Genomic DNA, 23,669 nt, shown 5'->3' with positions numbered 1-23,669 from the left:
CTTGTCTGTGCATTCCCTCACCTGTTTGTTCCATGAATCATCACAGAGCTAAATTTTATATTTATTTGCATGTATATATATAAAGATTTATCTGACAGAGTGACAGAGAATCCCAGAACTCACATTAGCACCCATATGGGATGCTGGTACAGGCAGTGGCTTTATCTGCTGCGGCATAGCACCAGCCTGTGTCTGTGTGTTTATGAAGGAAAGCAAAAGTAGGTGTCCCCTCCTGGGACCAGGGGTGGGAAGCTAAGCTGGCCTGGGCCTGGGCAGACCCCAGGTTACTGCTGGGAAAAGCAGGAGGAACCCATGGCCTGGGTGTGGGTTTTGTTCCTAAGGTCCCCTCCAGCTGTCAAGCAGCAGGTGCTATGGGCTCGGGAGTCTGTGGTGAGGCTGAGGCCATCGTTACCTAACCTCACAATCCTAAGTCTGCCTCTCTGTCTCCCTGATTGGCTTACTCTTATCAGCAAGAAAGTGGTCTCAGGGTTACCCTGTGAGCCTGGAAGTCATGTTCACCTCTTGCTGGCTTTTGCCACTGTCTGCACGGGACCCCACACAGGGACAACAGCCCAGGGAGAAGGTCACTCACCTAGCCAGTGCACACTTACACCCTCAGCAGTGGCCCTCTCCAGCTGGAAGAAGTCGTAATCGAATCTGCTCCAGTCCTCACCACTGCTGCGCTCCACAGGGAACCCCACATACAGGTAGGCACTGTTGGATCCCAAAATGATGCGGTCCTGGGGAGGAGGAAGGAGCTCGGTGGAGGATGCTGCATCCCTGTCCCCAGTAAGAGCCTGCCCCACAGCAGAGATGGAGGTCAGCCACAAAGAGACCCACATGGATACTATGCCCTAGTGGGCCACCTGGAATCAGTAGGGGCACAGCAACCCAGTCCCTCCCATCACAACTTAGGCTCCTCTGCAGAGTGCGTTGGGACGTGGCTAGTTGGAGCTCCCTGAGGATGTCAGGGAAGGTTGCAAGGAGGATGTGGAGGGCAAAGCAGCTGCAGCCACAGGCAAGTAGCCAGGGGCAGATGTCCACAGGGGCTCACAGGAGGCAAGCATGAGTAAAGGACCTTATCTACCCATGTAACAGGTTCTCTGGTTACAGTGAGCAGAAGGTCCCTCTTTGGGAGAGGGAACAGGGCTGGGGAGCCATAGGGCTGGGGAGATGCCACAGGCTGTATAGCCCCTCCTAGCGACAGGCTGGCCAGATGTTACACAACCTGAGAGGCACAGGGCGACTAGGAGCTCTCCCTCTTCTACACAGCAGCTCTGGGACACACAGTGAGTTAGGGGACAGTCCTGTTCTTCCAGCAGCCCACAGGGTTGCTGGGGTTTGCCCTGGTGGAGGCCAGTGGGCTGGGCAGTGTCTGGCTCTTCCAAGCCCCTCACCCCTACCCTGGGACACCTCACAGTAACCTCTTCTTGCTCCCTGCACATGGTGTAGAGTTTGGGACATTCTGTGCCCCCAGCAGGGCATTAGTGTACCAGATGCTGTAGTTTCGTCTTGGTCGTAATGGGCACCCCGTTGACCATGATCTTGCACGAGTCGTATGGCGTGACTGTCACTTTGCCATCCAAGTTTGTAAAGATAGCATGTTTATCTGAAATTCTAAGAAGAAAAGCATTTGCCTACGTCACCCAAGAAATCCAGACAGTCTGGCCTGCAGAGGTGCTGCTCTGTCATCAGCACCTGCAGCTGCCCCCCGTGTGCCTCAGCCTGCGGTGCACAGGCACAGCAGAACCACCCGCCTCTGAGAAAGCTTGCGACAGGGGTGACTCAGGCTGAGGGCCTGTAGTGCCAGGATCAGGGGGCTATCACACCAGCTCCCAGTCCAGCAGAGCGGGCTGGATGAGGCAGGGCCAAGGCTCATGGGGACAAGGACATTTCAGAAGAGACATGTGGGAGGGGAACTGCACAAAGAGTCTGACATGCTGCAGGTAAGCTGAGATCTGTCTCTGCGTCTGTAGCTAAGGTATAAAATCCAGGGCTGCACAGCATCTGTGTGCTCTGAGTAACAGGTTTCCTAGCTGCTTCAGAAAATTCCTGACTTCTTGGCCATCATGGAATGTTCTGGAAGATGCATGCCCATCCAAATCTCTTGTATATACAGGGCCCAGGGCTCCTGTGGGCAAGTGTCTGGTCTCAGCTCATCAGTGGAGTTTGGGCAATGACAGGCTGGTGTGCGGAAACAGTCTGGGGTGGGAGGTGAGAAGCCTCAGGAAGAAGCTGTGATGAGGAGGTGGGAGTGCAGGGGCAAGTGGTACCATCTGGTCCTTCCCAGATGCTCCCACAAGAGCCTGTGAGCTTTGGCTCAGGAGGACTGGCTTGGAAGGCCCTTTTCTCAAAGAGCTGGTCAACCTGCTGGCCGGAGACCTGTGGGCCCTCAGAACATAACGGCCCTTGGACTAGAAAAGAACCCTGGAGCAGTTCAGCACAGTTCTGAGAATGAGAAACCTCAGAGAGAGGCCTTGGGGAGAGCTGCCCCAGGGTCTGGGCCGTGTCTCAGTCCAAGTGGTGAGGGCCCCAAACACCAAGACCTGGGGATGCATCTGCATTGGAGGTGATGCCTTGGTGGGGCTGTGCCGTCAGTTGTCTTACTTTCCTGGCCAGATCGCCTTCCACATTAACCCAGGTCTTCAAAAAGTTCAGCAAAAATGTATCTTACAGGGGTAGCACTGAGGCACAGCAAGTTAAGCTGCCATGGGCAATGCCAGCATCCCATATGGATGCCAGTTCAAGTCCTGGTTGCTTTGCTTTTTTAAAAAAAAGATTGGTTTTATTTTTATTGCCAAGTCAGATATACAGAGAGGAGGAGAGACAGAGAGGAAGATCTTCCATCCGATGATTCATTCCCCAAGTGACTGCAACAGCCGGAGCTGTGCCGATCTGAAGCTAGGAGCCTTTTCCGAGTCTTGCTTGTGGGTTCAGGATCCCAAGATTTTAGGCCATACTCGACTGCTTTCCCAGGCCACACGCAGGGAGCTGAATGGGAAGCGGAGCTGCCGGGATTAGAACTGGCACCCATAAGGGATCCTGCTGCATTCAAGGCGAGGACTTTAGCTGCTAGGCCACGGTGCCGGAACCTGCTTTGCTGATACACCTGGTGAGAGCAACAGGAGATGGCCATGGTGCTTGTGCTTCTGCCACCCACGTGGGAGACCCAGATGAAGTTTCTGGCTTTGACCTGGTCCAGCCTTGGCCATGACAACCATCTGGGGAATAAACCAATGGATGAAAGATCTCTCCTTTTCTCTCTGTAACTTTGCCTTTCAAATGAAAAATAATCAATAATGCACATCATTAAAAACTGCATGGCTTTCAATATTTTCATACTGTATAGGTGTACCTTTGAATTCCATTTTCCACAAATGTTTAATGTATCCTTGTATGTGTTTACCCACATCTAGCAAACCACTCTCCCTGTGAGAGCCAAGGAAATGAAGTGAGCCCAACACACTGGGTTTCCTTAAACCAAGGCATTCCTGGGACATCATTCGGGTGCTGGGGGAAGCCTGGGAGCCCCTTGTTCCTGCTGACCCAGTAGGACTGGTGGCCATGGTCCACCCACAACTGATGCGCTTCCTCTGGGGACAAGTGCTAGATCCAGCAGTTAGGACATCCTTACACCATATCAAATTGACTGGGTTCAAATCCCAGCTCCTCTCTCAAGCCCAGCCTGTTGCTAACGTACAGTCTGTGAGGCCACAGGTGATGGCTGAGGTACTTGGGTCCCTGCCACCTGTGTGGGAGAGCCTGAATGAGTTCTGGGCTCTTGGTGCAGGCCTGGCCCTAACTGCTGCTGTTATAGGCATCTGGGGGAAATGAGCCAGTGCCTTCTCTCTGCTAACCTAACACATGAATGAACCATTCTGAAGAATCTCCTCTGGATTAAAAGGTCAAGTGTCGTGAATGCTGGACAAAGAGGCTGAATCATAGCAACTTACCCCAAACCGTGGAGAGTGATAGCATTGGAAGCAGCCTGCCCAGCATCACATGGACCTGCAGAGAATTAGGGTCACTCATTATCAGAAATGGTCAGCACCCACCCTAGAGGGTTAAAAAGTCTGAGGGTTCAGAAGTGGCCTTCTCTCTCCAGCAGGATCCTCTGGAGGGGTGTGTGAGCACAGTGGTACTGGGAGCATGCTCTTGCTTTGTCAGCAGTGTTTTCCTCGATGTATGTGTGTGAGAAACAGAGAGAATTTTCCCTAAGTTCTAGCTTCATGGACATTCTGGGGGAAGCAACCATTAACCTCGGCCTTAGGGGACTGGCCAAGGCCTGGCCACAGTGGAGGAGGCCTGGGCTGAGGGCTTGGTTGCTATCTAGTGACTGAGACCACGCAGAACTTGGTGGCTGGCTCTCAGGGAGGCCTGGCCCTCTCTTGTCCCTCCCCTGGCTGCCCACTGCCATACTGCTCCTGTGTCCAGTGTGCACAGAGGCCGAAAAGTGGGCAAAGCCCCGGGTCACTGCAGTGTTGGGTGCCCTGATACAATCTCAGCAGTGTTCACCCAGGTCGAGAAGACCCCATTTGCAAGGGCTGGTCCCTCCTGGGAACTACTACACAAAACGGTGGTAGTGAGAGCCACGCCTGGCTAAGGGGTCCACAGAGCAGGGAGACACGGGGGGAGCAGTGTGCAGCCTTAGCAAGGCGGCTGCTCCCACAAATGTGTGAATCCCAGGACATCCTGCTGAGTGAGACCAGCAGCAAGGACAAATTCTGTTAATTTAGACAAAAAATGATGACTTGTATGGTTTTAAAAGTGTATTTTATACTTTTGTGTAAAGCATATTGTGGCATAATTTATCACAATGATGAAAAAAGCTATCAAAAAAAAAAAAAAAGCAAGAAGCTGTTGCAGTAAGAAGCACAGACAGGCTCGGAGAACCCCAAGGTGTACCTGAGGGGATGAAGTGCCTGAGAACCCCTGAGAGCTGCGGGTCCTCATTGACGTTGCGCAGGTGAGGGAGGGTCTTCACCATCTGCTGCTCCTGTGGGTGAAACGGGGCGGGGGCTCCTGTCCCCAAGTGGGGCCACCACTCGGCCCCACCAGAAAGCAAAGCCCCAGGTAAGGAGGCGGGGTGCACCTGCCCAGCACTTCTGTGCTGCATGGACCCTGGCCTCACTCCCCAGGCCCCAGACACTACTTCCTCCCACCTCACCATTGTCTTCAGGCCCCCAGAGCATCCTCCAGCTCCCACCTGGATCTCCTTCACACCTCTCCCTTCCCCTTCCTATTGATGTGTACAAGTTGATGGTAATGGGAGCACTTGGCATGCGCCCTCTGCTGTCCATCTATGTGCATTCCATTCTTTAACACAAGCAGTGGTGGGGCCTGTGCCTCTGCTGAGCAGAACTGCGGAGTCATGTAGGGGGCAGGGGACAAAACCTGCAAGTTGGAAGTCCCTTCCCATGTGGAGCACAGAAAGTCTTCCAATCTCTCCATTCATGCCAGACACAAAGCCCTGCACTCAGAATTCTCCCAAACCTTGCAGCTGAGAGATGCTGCTGGTAGAGATGTACCGCCAAGGACCTTCCCACTGCACCCCAGGGACACCCTTCCTGTGAGTAGCTTCGGGCCCTGACTTAACTTGGTCTCCTGGAAGCCACAAAGCCCACCACTGAGACCCATTGTAGGTTCTCAGAGCCTTCCAGAAGCCACATGGGATGCACTCACCACCGAAGGTGTTACAGGTCTGACCCATGTCTTTGAGATTTATCAAGAACCTGGGGCTATTGGGGGAAGGGTTGTGGTAGGCATAGCAGTGGGGGAGAACAGGCAGAGGGGAGACCCTGATACGCCCACTGTGCACTGGACATGACTGTTCTGTGAGGGCCTCGTGCCCCCCTCTAGCCATTCATACACAACCCCTTCTGCTTTGATGCCCACTCTACCGTTTCCCAAAGACCCCAGCTATCTTTCTGGTCTGGTTTGCTGCCCTAGCTGTATGACCCTCTCTAATCTCTGCCCAAGAACATGGCTCACACCACTGCCCACCTGTGAGCTGACACTGGCAGCCTGTGCCAGGACAGGAGCCATGCTTCTTGGTCCCCAGCCTGTCTCTGGGAGATAACTTGCATCTCTTATTCCTCCCCAAATACTTATTACAAACAGCTTCAACTTCCACCCTGGAATTCTGTCCTTAGCCTCACTCCTCATTATGCACCCAGGCCTCTCTGTTCCCCTCTCTCCCCTACCTGGGTCAGCGATACAAGGCAGAGTCTTGCAGCCCGGGGCCACAACCCATGCCAATAGCCAGTAACAGAGTGTGTAAGGGTGGGGGAAGGCTCTGGGCCAGAAGCCCACAGGGAGCAGGAGGGCAGTCACCTGGGCCATGGCTGCATACAACTGCCTCCATTCTCTACGTGCCTGCTCCAGCAGGTGCACCCAGGCGGCCTGATGGGCCCGAGGCCCCAGCTGGTGGTCGGCCAGGAACACAGCAGCCACCTGCTCTGGAAGGAGGGAGGGTATTTTAGGCGGCTGCTCTACAAGGGCCCAGGTGAGACACGTGGAAACCCGTGATGTGCAAAGCCCAGGCTCCATGCTCCTCGAGGGTGCGCAAAGAGCTACCCTTTGGAACGGCCAGGAAGCCACTTCACCGGTGAGTTCCACAGACACAGCAGCCTGGGACACAGGAGTGGGAAGGTTTGAGAGGGAGCTGGCCTCAGGATTCTGGTTCTTAATGTGAGTTGTTTCGCCCTTCATACCAGGGATTTCCCTGAGGTCACGGACATTAGAAAGGAGGGTGTTGGATTCCCAGTGGTTGCCACGTATGGCCATGTCTGTGTATGACCAATGGAGGTTAGACACTGCTGGGTGGGGAGGTCGACATCCAGCCAAGATTTGGGCCTGCCGGAGCCCTGTAGGGACCAGCCAGCCCCTCCTGCTAACTCTAACCGGGAAGCCCTCAGTGGAGGTGGGACCCTCTGTGAGCAGGGCATGGGCCAGCTGGGGCTACCCATGCATCATTTCCCGGTTGTCCCACTAGGTGGCCTGCTGTAAGTGGTTGGGCAGGAATGCAGGGGGGCCACGGATTCCACTGGAGAGCCCCTCTGGAGTGAGGAGGCCTGGTTATGGGGAGGAATGGGAAGTCCCAGGGCAGGATGGCAACTGGGGAAGAGCGCCGAGCTTTGGATGCGGCTGGTTTAATGAGGAACACTTGTGCCCAGTTGTGCGTTAGTGGTTTTCCGTTCTGCTACTTTACCTCCTGTTTAAAGCACTGGTGGCAGCTGGGAGAGCGAGGAGAGAAAGAGGAGAGAACGCACATGCATCTGCACTGTGCTTGTGACCACACCGAAAGGCAGCAGTGGCTCTAACTGCATGTCAGGCTCCCCAGGGGCACATGGAGAGCCACTGAGCCCCAGGGACAGGGTCGCACTCCATTGCTCTGGGGGGGACCTGGGTATGCAGGCAGAGCTGAGCGCTGTATCATGAGAGGCAATTGTGACTAAGGTCTCCTGGGCTCCCAGCATCACCGCAGGCAGAAGGGAGGTCTACGTGTTCTTGTTCTGTCAGGCAGGGAGACCGCGATCCTGGTAGAAATACTGGCCTCAAAATATAAGCAGCAATGAAAACAGACTGAAACAGGGACTAGGAAAGGGGAGGCTCGTGGAGCACCACCTGCAGTACCAGCATCCCCGACAAGCACTGGTTCAAACCCCAGCTGCTCCATTTCCAACCCAGCTCCCTATCGATGTGCCAGGGAAGGTAGTAAGATGGCCTGATGCTCACAGGAGAGACTCGGAGTTTTAGCCTCTCGCCTTGGCCTGGCCTCACCCCTGCCTCTGTAGTCATTTGGAGAGGAACCAAGAGCTGGGAGATCTCTTTGACTTTTGAGTAAACATTTCTTTTTAAAATAGGGCTGCATCTTGATTTTTCACAACAGCAAGCATGTCTACATGGATGAGGAAATGCTCCAAAGGGTTCCCCTCTTGCCAAAGCCCACCCTGAGACTCCAGCTCAGGCCCCAGGCAGAGTCTGCCAGGCCATTTCTGCCCTGCCTGCACCCCCAGCCCTCAGGCCCAAGCCAGCCTTCACCCCTTCTTGTTCCAGGCTGCCCCTTACTTGACTTACCTGCCTTTCCATGGCTCACATCTCTAAGCTTGTTCCCCACCCTAGACTCTCTGGGAAGTGCACAGGTGTTGACCACAGCTGAATTCCGGATCTTCTTAGCCCTGTGATATGCAAAGGTGAACCTGCCCTCAGGAGTCCGGGTACCCAGGCAGTCACAAGCAAGCTCTGACTGACAACCGGGGCTGTAAACTTCCACTCCCCTCCCCGAGAATGCACCAAGCTGGGGTCTCTCAAACATGAAAACCAAACAATCCCTGGAACCTGTGTGGTTCAAATAAGCACAGGTGTGAAACTTGGACCCTGACCTGCCCTGAGCCCAGAAGCCAGCTGATGGGGCTGCCTGGATTCTGTTGGAACCCTGTGGCAGAAACCTGGAGTGGGTTGGGGGCTTTCAGAGCCTACTCAACCATCTGCTCCAAGCTGGGAGGGGCCCTAGGGGTTTCTTCCTTGCAATTTTGCCTAAAGAAAGCAGAAATCACATAGGACCTGCGATTGCTAGACCATCCCTTATCAGGAATTCTGATTTCACCAAGTATAAGGGACTTCCATCTGCTCAGTCTGGCCACCTTTTTCCTTGATTTGATTCAGGGCAGACTGACACAGTTCAGGAGGCTTCCCCAGGTCACACAGTCCCTTGGCTGACCTAGGACTGGAGCACAAGGCTTCTGGCTATCATTTTTTTTCCTCTGCACAACATAGTCTTCCATGTAAAAACTCCTAGCCATGCATTTGTCTCTGACAGGAAGGGAGAAAGAGGACGTTGCTAATGCTGCCGAAGGCAAAACGCAGCCTGATCCTGCCATGTGAGCTTGGGCTGTGGCTGCTAGGGGCAGGTGTAGCCTCAGGGTGACAAGCTGTGTTGGGAACTGGAGAATGAAAGTGTGTGGCAAGGGGCCAGAGCAGGGACCAGACAGAGAGGCCTGTCTTCAACGCTGTGGTCACAGCTGTGTGTCTGTGCCTGTCACATGGCTTTGCTGGCAACAATTCAGGAGTGACTATGGGGGCTCTGCCCGGTGCTGTGGCTGAGCAGTCACCCCGATGGATGTGTAACAGGGCTCAGCATCTGGCCCAAAGGCCACACTCTATAAGACCTAGTAGCCCAGAGACCCAGCAACTGAGAAGAAGCCTCATTTTATCTGTTGCTCCAACAGCCTGGAACACAGACCTGAGACTTCCAGGCACCTGTCTGGCCCCGTTGGGGAGCTGCGGGCAGGAACCTTAGTGTGCGTCTTGTGTGTGAAGGGGAATGGGAAAGCGCATGGAGGGGTTTCTGCTGAGGTCAGACAACCCATTCCCCTATTCTCTGCTGTGTAAGAGCCTTGAGAGAAACAGGCTTGGCTGGCACTCCACTGCTCTGGATGCCTGCCACATAGGGGCTGTGTGCCGTGCAGCCTCCTGCTGGGCTGTGAGTGGACTGGGTGCCCTGGCCACTTGGATTAAATGACACTTGGTAGTGAGTGCTTCCCTATGATTTGGGGGACTGGCCTTAAGAGTTTGGGCTGTGGGATGGGCCCTGGTTATGAGATAGCAAGCAAAAGGACTGTTGATCCATTCAGGAGCCACCAAGCTGGTGAATGGCTCCATTCAGGAGCCACCAAGCTGGTGAATGGCTCCAAACCTGGGGACTTGCCTCTCAGGGGACTCATCTTTCATTATTTGCACAAAATGCCCTGCTGGGTACTATTTTCCACCTGTCAGGTAGAAACCTGCAGACATACTGTGAGGGAGCCAGGGTCGGCATCCACGCCTTGCCCATTGATTTGCACCGTATCTCCTTTCCCATCCAGGAATCTGGACACAGAGTTGCTATTTTTCTCCTCTTGTTGATTTTGTCTTACAAATTATCCTGTTCTGCCTTGGATTGTGCCAAATTCCAACACATCACATCTTTTTTTTAAACTCATCATGCCTTAAGAGAACCATGAGTGCTTGCCAGATGGAGAAGGCAGGACCACTGAGGGGAGTCGGTCTCCAGGAGCATACCTCTCGGCATATCTCAATGTTGATAACGTTTCCTCATAGCAGATGTCAGCAGGGCTTATGGCTGCGATCTGCAAAAAAAATCCCATTCCTCTGAGAGTCTGTTTCATAAAGAAGGTTGTATTGTTAAACATGTTCAGGGTGGTGTCAAAGCTAACAATTTATGGTATTACTCAAATTAGTCAACTCAGAAAACTGGGCTTAGAGCATATACACCCAAGGCTCCCTAGATATTAAGGGCAGCTGCGGCTGGGACCCACCCTGTGCAGTGTCCCTCAATCCTGATCTGGCTGGAGTGATGGTTGCATGTTAATGTTGCAGAACCCAACAATGCGTTCATTCTCAGGCAATCTCTTCAGTTTGAAGGTCTGCCTTTGGATCACTGGCATAGAATTCAGAAAACTGCAAATCACCCACACCTTTGCCGATGACTCAAAGGAGGGTGATGTGGTAGCTGCTGAGAGACCGGGGCCTGGTGGTCTAGAATGTCGAGAACGTGGTGGCTAAGCCTGTGTGCTTGCTCTGCCTCACAGCCGTTAAACATTGCTCCTTCACTTCATCTGGTGCCTGTGGGCAATGCTTCAAGTGAACGGCATTATCATCTTTCAGAAAGAGAAAATAAGGTTGCGTGTGTTTGTGCTGAAACTGGGATCGGTGCCGTCTTTGATAGTAGAGCTTGGGTGCTGGCCTTGCGACTTCTGTTACATTTGCATCCCAAACTGGCCCCCACCATCCTCCTCTTCCTGGACCTCTGTGGTTCAGACACTGAGATGTCTTAGTCCTTGTCAATCTTGTAGTTCTGAACAGCATCCTGGTGGCCTCGGGACTTTTCAGACTGCTGCTCAAACCCACTCAAGTTCATGTAGGAGTCTGAAGTCCAGAGAGCATCTTTTCTGCTTCCTTCTATTCTGGGTTCGTGGTGGGAAGGGGTGTTTCGCCAGGGCCCCCATGTAACTGACAACCAGACAAATGAAAAATGGAGTATTTTTGAAAAATGGGCAAATTAACTGCTCATGCGTAGGGATGTATTTCGCTGTGACTTTGAAGAAAGGTAGGGCAAGAGGGCTCCCCAAGGTGCATTTCTCCCCTAAACTCTGCCTGGGGCCAGGTCTGCGCCCAAGGCAAAGGTGGCCCAGTCCTGTCACTCCTGTGGCCGAGGTGGAGGAGCAGAGAGCCCTGCTGGCAATGCTGTCTCCAGGGTGTCTGCAGTCATTACGGAGCGGTGGACCCAGCTACTCTGCAATCGCACAGCTGCTCCAGAGTCTGACATGGCCAAAGTGGTTTCCCACTTTGTTACAAAATGACCATCAATGTAGAATACTGTGACATGGTTAGCGCCATTTAAAAATGCTTTTTAGCTTTTGTCTGATAATAAAAGTGATAGATATGGAGACAGGCCATGACAGAAAAGAAGAAACAGGATGCTCAAAGGTGTTGTTTTGGGGAATATTTTGGATTTCTTGGGTGAGGTATGTTCAATCAATGAAGGTTACACAAATACAGAATTTTAAAATCCAAAATAATTCCCAAATCTAAAATTCTACCAGCCCAAGCCATTTCCAATAAGATTTTTTCAACCTATACAACAGACACTTAACTTAAACATTGCAGTAGACAGACTACATGAAATAATGAAAATATTTCATGAAATAATATGTAAGAACAGCTATGTCAATGCAAAGGATGAAAGCATGGATATATAGCAAATGATTTTTATCATTATAATAATGTAACAATTTCATTCACAATAACACCCATCTGGTGCCAAATCAGTCTACCATGTAAGGAAGTCATTTTTACCAACACAGTTCTGCTGTTCCCACCCAGAGCTGACTGCAGCAGTTTGGTCAGAATGGAATCTCTGTAGGGGATGTGCAAAACCTTCTTCCCCATGGCTGCGTCAGCCAGAGCGCTAGGTGGAAGAAGGAATACAAGAATCAGTTAGAATGTTTCAAGGAGAAATACACCTCCCCAGGGGAGAAGTCAGCTACATCTCATGTACTCATCTACTCTGACCCCATAAATCTGGTGGCAGAATCCACTGGAAGAGAACTTCTGTATACAGAGACACCAAGACACCTCCTTCTCTGACATCATCCCTAGAGAAACCAAAACGGAGAACGAGAAGCCCAGACCCTAGGACTTAACACACTAGCACCTGCCAGGAACACCTACTATCAACTTGTGTGGTGGGAAGGGGCTGCAGCCCAGGACAGCAGGCAGCAGGCCTGACCCTGTAAGATAGCCTCAGGCAGTGGCTCTGGGTTTCTTTCTTCCCTTGCTCTCTTTCTGCGGTAAGAAGACGTTGCTGGGGCTGGCACCGTGGCACAGAGGGCCAAGCCTCTTCCTGTGACACAGGCATCCCATATGGGTTTGTGTCCTGGGTGCTCCACTTCTCATCTATCTCCCTGCTTGTGGAAAGCAGTAGAGGATGGCCCAAGGCCTTAGGACCCTGCACCCGCATGGGAGACCCAGAAGAAGCTCATTGCTCATGGCTTCAGATCAGATCAGCTCTGGCTGTTGTGGCTACGTGGGGAGTGAACCATTAGCTGGAATCTTTCTCTCTCCCCTCTATAAATTTGACTTTCCAATAAAAATACATCTTAAAAAAATTATTCAGATTGCAGCCAGACACAGATGGGAAGAGAAAGTTTAAAAGAAGCAATATGTTGAAGAGAATGGCTGAGAACTTTCTAGAACAGATGCAAATCACTAATTCATAGACCTTTATAGGAGAAACAAAAATAAGCTGACATCCAAATACAGACATCAGGCGTGGAGTTTAGAGGTACTTAAGGAGGCTGCTGTGTGTCAAGGAATGCTCAAATTTCTAAGTAACCAGGCAGAGTTATGGAGACTGTGGTAAGGTAAACTTAGGATGATTTATTTGGTAATTATGAAGAAATCTGATAATAGAAAGTCTTTGAAAACATGAGAATCAATAGGCTACAATGTACATTCCTTCTGGGCATGTAATGGAGTTGCCTTTTGGGGGGAAAACCATTTTTAAGCCAAACATTTCAGTTTCTTATTTATACTGGAAAACTTTGGTATGTTAATGCCCAGTGATTTAGGCTAGTGTTGTGGCAGAGCAAGTTAAGTCACCCAGATCCAGGATGAGCACCAGTTCAAGCCCCAGCTGCTCCACTTTCTATCAGGCTTCCTATTAATAAAGGATGACAGAGGTCTATTTATTTTGGTGAGGACTGGTGAGTGGCCATAAGGATAACTTCTGGAATTTGGATTTCTAGAACAATGGGAAGACCATAAGGCATTTTAAGAGAAATCATGTTGCCAAAAATTGTAATAATAGCCCATTGCAATCTGGGTAGTAATTGTGTTTGTGTGTGTATTAATAGAGCTAGACTCTTATGGTTTGGGGATTTGAGTTGAATTCATAGCCTACCAAAGAAATTTTTTAAAGTTGTGGAAGACAACCTAACACTCTATTATTTTCACAGGCACTTGAACAAGGAGGGGAGGGGAGGGAGAGCACCACACCAGAAAGGAATGCTATACCAGCTAGCTCCCAGGGTGTGTTTTATTGCTGTTATTTTGTTAAACATTAATTGACCTAATAATACATAGGAGTGGGCCAGGCGCATACCGGTGCTGGTAGTGAGTGGGGTCATGAACCAACGATTGTAATGGTTGTAATTTCTGCTTTGTCCCGGAGGTTGTTTCCATGGCACGGCTAGTACCTGATGATCCACCTACCTGATCACATTTCCTAAGTTGGTTAGGCTTAAGTTTACTCGAGAGCCTTCCCTCAGTCTGTCTCCTTCCGAGCCTGAAGATTTCTGCCTTTCACTTCCTGCTAAATCCACCAAGCTAATACTGGATTGTTTGGTGAGGTTTCTGTCCAGGAAGACCTGTGGAAAGCACAGGGGGCCCGTTGCACGGGAGGTTAAAGTGGCTTCCATGTTGTATGTTCTCATTGCAATTTGATAATGTAAAAATGCTGTCCTCTTGCCAATATCTCACAATAGTAAATTACCAGGCTCAAATGTCTTGGTCATCTCTTCCCTTATTCTACAAAGCTTGGTTGCAAAGAAATGTTACATACCAATTACTACTCCAGTATCCCCAGGTTCATAACATTTTAAAAAATATAAGCTACTCTCAGATCTGAAATCAATAACTATAGTGTTGTATGGTCTTGTAGCAGAAAGAACATGAAATTCAGAATTCTACAGACTGCCTTCCTGACTATGTAACTATGAACAAATGACTTGACCTTGGGGGATGGCAAGCTTCTCTTTTACAAGATGGTGGTGCAGGAACACAAGATTGAGATGTTATGAGGGTTAAAGACACAGGATGCAATTCTAGCACACACCTGGCATACAATCTAACAGCTGGTCACAAAGGAGTGGCTGCTAAACCTCTGAACTCACTTTCTGGTTTTTGCCTAATTCTTGTCCCTTAAATGTAGAGTTAAAAAAAAAAAAATAGAGCTAACGATATGTATAATGTATCCATTTGGAGAGTCAGTCACAGCAAAGCTCACCCAGCCTGTGGCAGATGGGTCACAGTGCAGTGGCACAGCTAGAGGAGGGCAAATGCCACATGTGGCTTGGGGTTTGACCCCTCCTCCCTGTGAGAGCCTGAGAACATCCACGGCTCACTGTGTGGTCATGAGTGGACGAGGCTGGCGGTGACGCTCACCCAGGATTTATGAACAACCATTTCTAGATCAGATAACTCTTACATGCAGCAAGAATATGGAGAAAAATGGGCTTGGTTATCAAAGTTTCAAAGTATTGGGGAGTTGGCTGAGTGTAGCACAAATCATCAGTGAGGTGCTGCAGTATTGGATGGGCTCCTTGCTCAGGGCCCTGAGGGCCAGGGTCTTATTGCCAGTGTGTAGGCTTGCCACTACTATATTTTATAATAATCTGGGTGTCACTCTCATGTACACACAGTTTATTGCTTGATCAACTCAGGGTCAAAACTCACTGCTCAGAACTTGGCATTCATGTGTGTGAAAGTAAGTCCTTTTTCCCCTGGGCCCTTTTGCACATTCCCCATTCATGCTGGGCTCATGCAGCCAGGGTGTGGGATGTAGAGACAAGGAGTGGGAGCAGGAAAGAGCAGGTGCCTCATTCTCTCTGCTCCTGTCTATGTTCTCTGGTTGCACATAGCGTCCGTGGCCCACAGGGGCTGTGACCATATTTGAAATGACCCATAATCCCCAGCAGCACACTCTGCCCCTTGGGAAGCCTTCCCATGGCAGCACCCGGCTCTCACCTGCTTGAATTGAATGGTAATGAGCATGTGGGACCGGCTGCTGCTGGCGTTCATGTTGGTGGAAGCCGTGGTCCTCACTTTAGCCCCTTGTTCCAGCAGCCTTTCGATGTGCGTGTAATTTTCACAAGGCACTGACTTCAGACCTTCCACATAGAAGCCCAGCTGCTGATCCTCCCTCACTTTCAGCCCGCCGGGTTTTCTGGTCCTAGACAGCAAATCTCTAACCTGTGGGGGAAGTAAGGATAAACTTCATGCAGGCAGGGGTTGTGGTTACTGCAGCATCTCTGTCTAGCATAGGTCAGGTGCTCAGTTCATGCTTCTTGGAGAAAGAATAAATACCAAGCTTCTGCATGTCTCAGACAGCCTCATCATGTAGTTAGGAAATAGAGAAATGGCCAGTGAGAAGATGGGGAGCCCTCCTGTGAGCAGTGAAGGCAGAGTCTGATTATTTTTCATTATGATTTTTTAAAAGATGTATTTATTTGGAAAGTCAAGAGTTGCAGAGAGATCAATCTTTCATCCACTGGTTTACTCCCAAATGGCTGCAATGGCAGACGCTGGGCCCATCTGAATCTGGAAGCCAGGAATTTCTCCCAGGTCTCCTACATCCACTGCCTTCCCGGGTTATATGCAATGAGCTTGATCATACATGGAACAGCCATGACTCTAACTGGTACCTAGGTGGGATGCTGACACTACAGGCAGATGAGTAACATGCAATACAACTGCACTGAATCATCATTTTTATTCTCAAAAATATAGTTTTGCTCTTTCCAATTAGCTAGAGTGCACTATCCAGATGACAATTCTGAGGGTGCAATTCTGTCTACTGTGGGAGCAGAATCTAACACAGAACTTGCACCCAGAAATCACCCAGGGACTGGCCACTGGGTACACAGCACAGTTGTGGTGAGGCTCCCAGGGCACAGAACATGCTCCGTCCAGCCATGTGGCACAGGGAAGCGCTTTGCCGCCGAGGACACACTTGAGTGGTGCCCACACTGCCTGACTCCACATTGGTGTTATTTCAGGCTGGTGTGCTCTCACACATTTCCTACTTTTTAACATCAATGACCTCATAGCTGTTTTGCTGACTTTTATTTTGATTATCAGCTTCTTTCTGGGAGATAGAAAAAGGATCCATGCTAACCTCTTTTTGAATGATTAGAGATTCTTTATTACAAAGTAATGGAAGCTTATTTTACTGAGAGAGATTAATAAGAAAAAATTTAGAAGTCCATAACATTCACATTCCCCTTTTAAGCTAGGTATATATATATATTTTAAGACTTCTATGAAAAGCAGGGAGAGGGAAGTGGAGAGAGAGTGAAGAAGAGAAATCTTCCAACACTGGTTCACTGCCCAAATGGTCATAGCAGCCAGGATTGAACCAGGATCAAGCCAGGAGCCCACAACTTTATCGGCTGTTCATCCTTGGAGTGAGCTTGACGGCTGATCATGGCCAGGTAGTTCCCACACATACCATTTTCCTGTCTCAGAGGCCAGGGCACAGAATCGAACAATGTCCCTAACTGCTGTCCTTGGTGGTGGGGAAGGCCTGGGCACAAGCAGATAAAGTGTGGGCTTCCAATATTTGAGGCTGCAGCTGAGCAATTCAGGTGTGGCCCCTGCCTGTAAGCTTTCACTTGAGAGATCTTTTTCACTTACGCATTCCTGGGAGATGCAGCTGTCCTACACTAAATACTGTGCTATGTCCTGCAGGAGGAAAGGTGCCCACAGGAAACGATTGCATCCACATTCCCCTTTAAGGACCATGGGGAGTAAACACCAAGGGAGTGGCAGAGTGTAAACACCTGCTGAAGATTCAGTCTGCGCTAAGCATCATGGGGGAATCTACATTTGTTTATAGCTTAAGACACAATGGCTTCTGGTCCATTCCCTGCATTATCAATGAGTACCCTGAGTTCAGAGTTGCCATGATTGTCACCAGTCACCCTAATCCCAACCCTAACCCACTCCAGCAGGCTGCTACGTTCCACCCAGCAGCTGGTGGGGTGAGATCTTGAAGCTCAGAATGTTTAGTCTGGTTTTAAATTGGGAAAAAATCCAAAGTGATGCGTGAAAAGGATGGGGAATTAGAGAAAGTTGCATGCCTGCAGGTGACTGCACCCATACACATCCGGCACACCTGTCACACAACCCCAGCGGGACTGAGCATTGGAGACAGGGTGGTCCACAAATCCTGCCACATCTGCCTCTGACCTTGTGCTGGCAAAGATTGCTATCCTCTCTCCCCCGCCACACCCTGTCCTACCTCCTCCTGACCAAAGCTAAGTGCCTGAGCATCTGGACCAGAGGTGACTTTTAGCTACATCCTGAAGTTCAGTCTCTTTTTGGGCAGAGAACTCAGAAAGACATAGAAGAGCTGTGGAGGCCATGTTCTAGAAAGCAGGAATGGTGTCATGCAGCTGAGGCCCAGAGTGTGTGAGGCTACGGGGACAGGAAGTAGAGAGGCAGAGAGTTCCGGCTGAGCAGTGCCAGGCTAGGTGAGCAGGAGAACCCTAGCTCTGTAGGTCAGAACAGACTGCTACCTGCTCGTTGTAAATTTCCAGCATGCTGAAGGTGACCTGTGGGGAGAAGAGCACAAAGTGAATATTTTCTTGCAAAAGTCATCTTTGGGGGAGGGAGAGTGAGAGGGTTGCTACATACACATAGGCAACCTGTGACTCAACCTGCAGTGGGATCTCTCCATTGTGGCGAGCTGGAGGAGGCTCCTGGTACACATGGAGAAAATACAAATGGAATGTGTGTGTCATGCTCTCAGGAAGTGAGTGCGAGAGGAAAAGCTGCTTTTCATGGTTGTACCATTTGGACTACCTATAGACATTAAAATGGTGCTTTGGGATTGTCACTGGCCAAACTCAATGCCTCATGAGCAGGTTGGGAAAGCTGGGTACGGCTCTAGGGGTGACAGGTGCGGCCTGCAACCAGCACACAGCTGGCTTGTCTGTCGGTCACCTGTGCTGAATCTGGCCAGTGCAGTCCCATAGCCATGGAGCTCCCAGTTAGCTGCAGTGCGCAAGTGCGAACAATGACTAAGGATTAGTAGACAAGGAGAGAGAGAACAGGACAAGGAGGAAAAAGGGACTCGGGGAAAACAGGCAATACAGGAGAGAATGTTAAAAAAAAAAATTATTTTTTGTTCTAAAGTTGGAGTTAGAAGAGAGAGAGAGAGACCGAGACCTTGCATTTACTGATTTATTCCCCAAATGGCTGGAAAGGCTGGAGCTGAGCTAGCTGATCCAAAACCAGGAGCCAGGAGTTTCTTCTGGGTCTCTCATATGGGAGTAGGGTCCCAAGACCTTTGACCATCTTCTACTACTTTGCCAGATCTTAAGCAGAGAGCTGGATCAGAGGTTGGGGCAGCTGGGACTAGAACTGGCAACCATTATGGGATGCCAGTGCAATAAGGGTGAGGATTAGCTAACTATGCCACTGTACTGGCCCCCGAAGAAAACATATTTTAAAGCTGTCTAATAAATAAGCTCAGAATTAAATGCATGAAGAAGCAGGGTGCCACTAAAGAGGAATAATTGGAGAAAAACAAAATGTTTGGGTGGGTCTCAGGACGGGGCGTCTCATGCCTGGATCCCGGACGGCCGCCATGGGCACATGGTGAGCCGTCCTCCCCGGGCCTGCTGGGTTTCGGGGGCCGCTTCCTTCGGGGTGAGTAGACCGAGGGGGGGAGGCCTCCGGGACTGGGCAGGTCCGGGGCCCACCCGCTGCCTTCATGGGGCGGTGAATGGGATTTGGGAGGGGCGCGACCTTGGGCCTGGGTTATTTAAACCTCCAGCTGCCTCCTGGCAGCTGGTGGGTCTCAGGACGGGGCGTCTCATGCCTGGATCCTGGACGGCCGCCATGGGCACATGGTGAGCCGTCCTCCCCGGGCCTGCTGGGTTTCGGGGGCCGCTTCCTTCGGGGTGAGTAGACCGAGGGGGGGAGGCCTCGGGACTGGGCAGGTCCGGGGCCCACCCGCTGCCTTCATGGGGCGGTGAATGGGATTTGGGAGGGGCGCGACCTTGGGCCTGGGTTATTTAAACCTCCAGCTGCCTCCTGGCAGCTGGTGGGTCTCAGGACGGGGCGTCTCATGCCTGGATCCCGGACGGCCGCCATGGGCACATGGTGAGCCGTCCTCCCCGGGCCTGCTGGGTTTCGGGGGCCGCTTCCTTCGGGGTGAGTAGACCGAGGGGGGGAGGCCTCTGGGACTGGGCAGGTCCGGGGCCCACCCGCTGCCTTCATGGGGCGGTGAATGGGATTTGGGAGGGGCGCGACCTTGGGCCTGGGTTATTTAAACCTCCAGCTGCCTCCTGGCAGCTGGTGGGTCTCAGGACGGGGCGTCTCATGCCTGGATCCTGGACGGCCGCCATGGGCACATGGTGAGCCGTCCTCCCCGGGCCTGCTGGGTTTCGGGGGCCGCTTCCTTCGGGGTGAGTAGACCGAGGGGGGGAGGCCTCTGGGACTGGGCAGGTCCGGGGCCCACCCGCTGCCTTCATGGGGCGGTGAATGGGATTTGGGAGGGGCGCGACCTTGGGCCTGGGTTATTTAAACCTCCAGCTGCCTCCTGGCAGCTGGTGGGTCTCAGGACGGGGCGTCTCATGCCTGGATCCTGGACGGCCGCCATGGGCACATGGTGAGCCGTCCTCCCCGGGCCTGCTGGGTTTCGGGGGCCGCTTCCTTCGGGGTGAGTAGACCGAGGGGGGGAGGCCTCTGGGACTGGGCAGGTCCGGGGCCCACCCGCTGCCTTCATGGGGCGGTGAATGGGATTTGGGAGGGGCGCGACCTTGGGCCTGGGTTATTTAAACCTCCAGCTGCCTCCTGGCAGCTGGTGGGTCTCAGGACGGGGCGTCTCATGCCTGGATCCTGGACGGCCGCCATGGGCACATGGTGAGCCGTCCTCCCCGGGCCTGCTGGGTTTCGGGGGCCGCTTCCTTCGGGGTGAGTAGACCGAGGGGGGGAGGCCTCTGGGACTGGGCAGGTCCGGGGCCCACCCGCTGCCTTCATGGGGCGGTGAATGGGATTTGGGAGGGGCGCGACCTTGGGCCTGGGTTATTTAAACCTCCAGCTGCCTCCTGGCAGCTGGTGGGTCTCAGGACGGGGCGTCTCATGCCTGGATCCTGGACGGCCGCCATGGGCACATGGTGAGCCGTCCTCCCCGGGCCTGCTGGGTTTCGGGGGCCGCTTCCTTCGGGGTGAGTAGACCGAGGGGGGGAGGCCTCTGGGACTGGGCAGGTCCGGGGCCCACCCGCTGCCTTCATGGGGCGGTGAATGGGATTTGGGAGGGGCGCGACCTTGGGCCTGGGTTATTTAAACCTCCAGCTGCCTCCTGGCAGCTGGTGGGTCTCAGGACGGGGCGTCTCATGCCTGGATCCTGGACGGCCGCCATGGGCACATGGTGAGCCGTCCTCCCCGGGCCTGCTGGGTTTCGGGGGCCGCTTCCTTCGGGGTGAGTAGACCGAGGGGGGGAGGCCTCTGGGACTGGGCAGGTCCGGGGCCCACCCGCTGCCTTCATGGGGCGGTGAATGGGATTTGGGAGGGGCGCGACCTTGGGCCTGGGTTATTTAAACCTCCAGCTGCCTCCTGGCAGCTGGTGGGTCTCAGGACGGGGCGTCTCATGCCTGGATCCTGGACGGCCGCCATGGGCACATGGTGAGCCGTCCTCCCCGGGCCTGCTGGGTTTCGGGGGCCGCTTCCTTCGGGGTGAGTAGACCGAGGGGGGGAGGCCTCTGGGACTGGGCAGGTCCGGGGCCCACCCGCTGCCTTCATGGGGCGGTGAATGGGATTTGGGAGGGGCGCGACCTTGGGCCTGGGTTATTTAAACCTCCAGCTGCCTCCTGGCAGCTGGTGGGTCTCAGGACGGGGCGTCTCATGCCTGGATCCCGGACGGCCGCCATGGGCACATGGTGAGCCGTCCTCCCCGGGCCTGCTGGGTTTCGGGGGCCGCTTCCTTCGGGGTGAGTAGACCGAGGGGGGGAGGCCTCTGGGACTGGGCAGGTCCGGGGCCCACCCGCTGCCTTCATGGGGCGGTGAATGGGATTTGGGAGGGGCGCGACCTTGGGCCTGGGTTATTTAAACCTCCAGCTGCCTCCTGGCAGCTGGTGGGTCTCAGGACGGGGCGTCTCATGCCTGGATCCTGGACGGCCGCCATGGGCACATGGTGAGCCGTCCTCCCCGGGCCTGCTGGGTTTCGGGGGCCGCTTCCTTCGGGGTGAGTAGACCGAGGGGGGGAGGCCTCTGGGACTGGGCAGGTCCGGGGCCCACCCGCTGCCTTCATGGGGCGGTGAATGGGATTTGGGAGGGGCGCGACCTTGGGCCTGGGTTATTTAAACCTCCAGCTGCCTCCTGGCAGCTGGTGGGTCTCAGGACGGGGCGTCTCATGCCTGGATCCTGGACGGCCGCCATGGGCACATGGTGAGCCGTCCTCCCCGGGCCTGCTGGGTTTCGGGGGCCGCTTCCTTCGGGGTGAGTAGACCGAGGGGGGGAGGCCTCTGGGACTGGGCAGGTCCGGGGCCCACCCGCTGCCTTCATGGGGCGGTGAATGGGATTTGGGAGGGGCGCGACCTTGGGCCTGGGTTATTTAAACCTCCAGCTGCCTCCTGGCAGCTGGTGGGTCTCAGGACGGGGCGTCTCATGCCTGGATCCTGGACGGCCGCCATGGGCACATGGTGAGCCGTCCTCCCCGGGCCTGCTGGGTTTCGGGGGCCGCTTCCTTCGGGGTGAGTAGACCGAGGGGGGGAGGCCTCTGGGACTGGGCAGGTCCGGGGCCCACCCGCTGCCTTCATGGGGCGGTGAATGGGATTTGGGAGGGGCGCGACCTTGGGCCTGGGTTATTTAAACCTCCAGCTGCCTCCTGGCAGCTGGTGGGTCTCAGGACGGGGCGTCTCATGCCTGGATCCTGGACGGCCGCCATGGGCACATGGTGAGCCGTCCTCCCCGGGCCTGCTGGGTTTCGGGGGCCGCTTCCTTCGGGGTGAGTAGACCGAGGGGGGGAGGCCTCTGGGACTGGGCAGGTCCGGGGCCCACCCGCTGCCTTCATGGGGCGGTGAATGGGATTTGGGAGGGGCGCGACCTTGGGCCTGGGTTATTTAAACCTCCAGCTGCCTCCTGGCAGCTGGTGGGTCTCAGGACGGGGCGTCTCATGCCTGGATCCTGGACGGCCGCCATGGGCACATGGTGAGCCGTCCTCCCCGGGCCTGCTGGGTTTCGGGGGCCGCTTCCTTCGGGGTGAGTAGACCGAGGGGGGGAGGCCTCTGGGACTGGGCAGGTCCGGGGCCCACCCGCTGCCTTCATGGGGCGGTGAATGGGATTTGGGAGGGGCGCGACCTTGGGCCTGGGTTATTTAAACCTCCAGCTGCCTCCTGGCAGCTGGTGGGTCTCAGGACGGGGCGTCTCATGCCTGGATCCCGGACGGCCGCCATGGGCACATGGTGAGCCGTCCTCCCCGGGCCTGCTGGGTTTCGGGGGCCGCTTCCTTCGGGGTGAGTAGACCGAGGGGGGGAGGCCTCTGGGACTGGGCAGGTCCGGGGCCCACCCGCTGCCTTCATGGGGCGGTGAATGGGATTTGGGAGGGGCGCGACCTTGGGCCTGGGTTATTTAAACCTCCAGCTGCCTCCTGGCAGCTGGTGGGTCTCAGGACGGGGCGTCTCATGCCTGGATCCCGGACGGCCGCCATGGGCACATGGTGAGCCGTCCTCCCCGGGCCTGCTGGGTTTCGGGGGCCGCTTCCTTCGGGGTGAGTAGACCGAGGGGGGGAGGCCTCTGGGACTGGGCAGGTCCGGGGCCCACCCGCTGCCTTCATGGGGCGGTGAATGGGATTTGGGAGGGGCGCGACCTTGGGCCTGGGTTATTTAAACCTCCAGCTGCCTCCTGGCAGCTGGTGGGTCTCAGGACGGGGCGTCTCATGCCTGGATCCTGGACGGCCGCCATGGGCACATGGTGAGCCGTCCTCCCCGGGCCTGCTGGGTTTCGGGGGCCGCTTCCTTCGGGGTGAGTAGACCGAGGGGGGGAGGCCTCTGGGACTGGGCAGGTCCGGGGCCCACCCGCTGCCTTCATGGGGCGGTGAATGGGATTTGGGAGGGGCGCGACCTTGGGCCTGGGTTATTTAAACCTCCAGCTGCCTCCTGGCAGCTGGTGGGTCTCAGGACGGGGCGTCTCATGCCTGGATCCCGGACGGCCGCCATGGGCACATGGTGAGCCGTCCTCCCCGGGCCTGCTGGGTTTCGGGGGCCGCTTCCTTCGGGGTGAGTAGACCGAGGGGGGGAGGCCTCTGGGACTGGGCAGGTCCGGGGCCCACCCGCTGCCTTCATGGGGCGGTGAATGGGATTTGGGAGGGGCGCGACCTT

The 23,669-nt window shown here is 54.0% G+C and overlaps 1 protein-coding gene across 1 annotated transcript in view; it reads right to left on the bottom strand.

Annotated features, from left to right (window-relative positions):
* Positions 1-23,669, bottom strand: part of LOC121148218 (kinesin-like protein KIF28P) — a 53,711-nt gene that overhangs the window by 11,429 nt on the left and 18,613 nt on the right. The window contains exons 4-14 of the mRNA XM_040968310.1: positions 17,862-17,897; positions 15,310-15,534; positions 13,777-13,931; positions 11,860-11,971; positions 10,063-10,130; positions 8,080-8,180; positions 6,334-6,458; positions 4,906-4,996; positions 3,954-4,008; positions 1,494-1,617; positions 593-740 (exon numbers count right to left, since the gene is read on the bottom strand). Coding sequence (XP_040824244.1) covers positions 593-740; positions 1,494-1,617; positions 3,954-4,008; positions 4,906-4,996; positions 6,334-6,458; positions 8,080-8,180; positions 10,063-10,130; positions 11,860-11,971; positions 13,777-13,931; positions 15,310-15,534; positions 17,862-17,897 — 1,240 coding nt within the window. The remainder of the gene's footprint in view (positions 1-592; positions 741-1,493; positions 1,618-3,953; positions 4,009-4,905; positions 4,997-6,333; positions 6,459-8,079; positions 8,181-10,062; positions 10,131-11,859; positions 11,972-13,776; positions 13,932-15,309; positions 15,535-17,861; positions 17,898-23,669) is intronic.

This window comes from Ochotona curzoniae, unplaced genomic scaffold, assembly GCF_017591425.1.
Source record: "Ochotona curzoniae isolate NIBS_2020 unplaced genomic scaffold, NIBS_Ocur_1.0 scaffold_4683, whole genome shotgun sequence".
Classification (NCBI taxonomy): Eukaryota; Metazoa; Chordata; class Mammalia; order Lagomorpha; family Ochotonidae; genus Ochotona; species Ochotona curzoniae.
The sequence above is the reverse complement of the archived record's forward strand: the minus strand, read 5'-3'. Positions and strand labels throughout refer to the sequence as shown.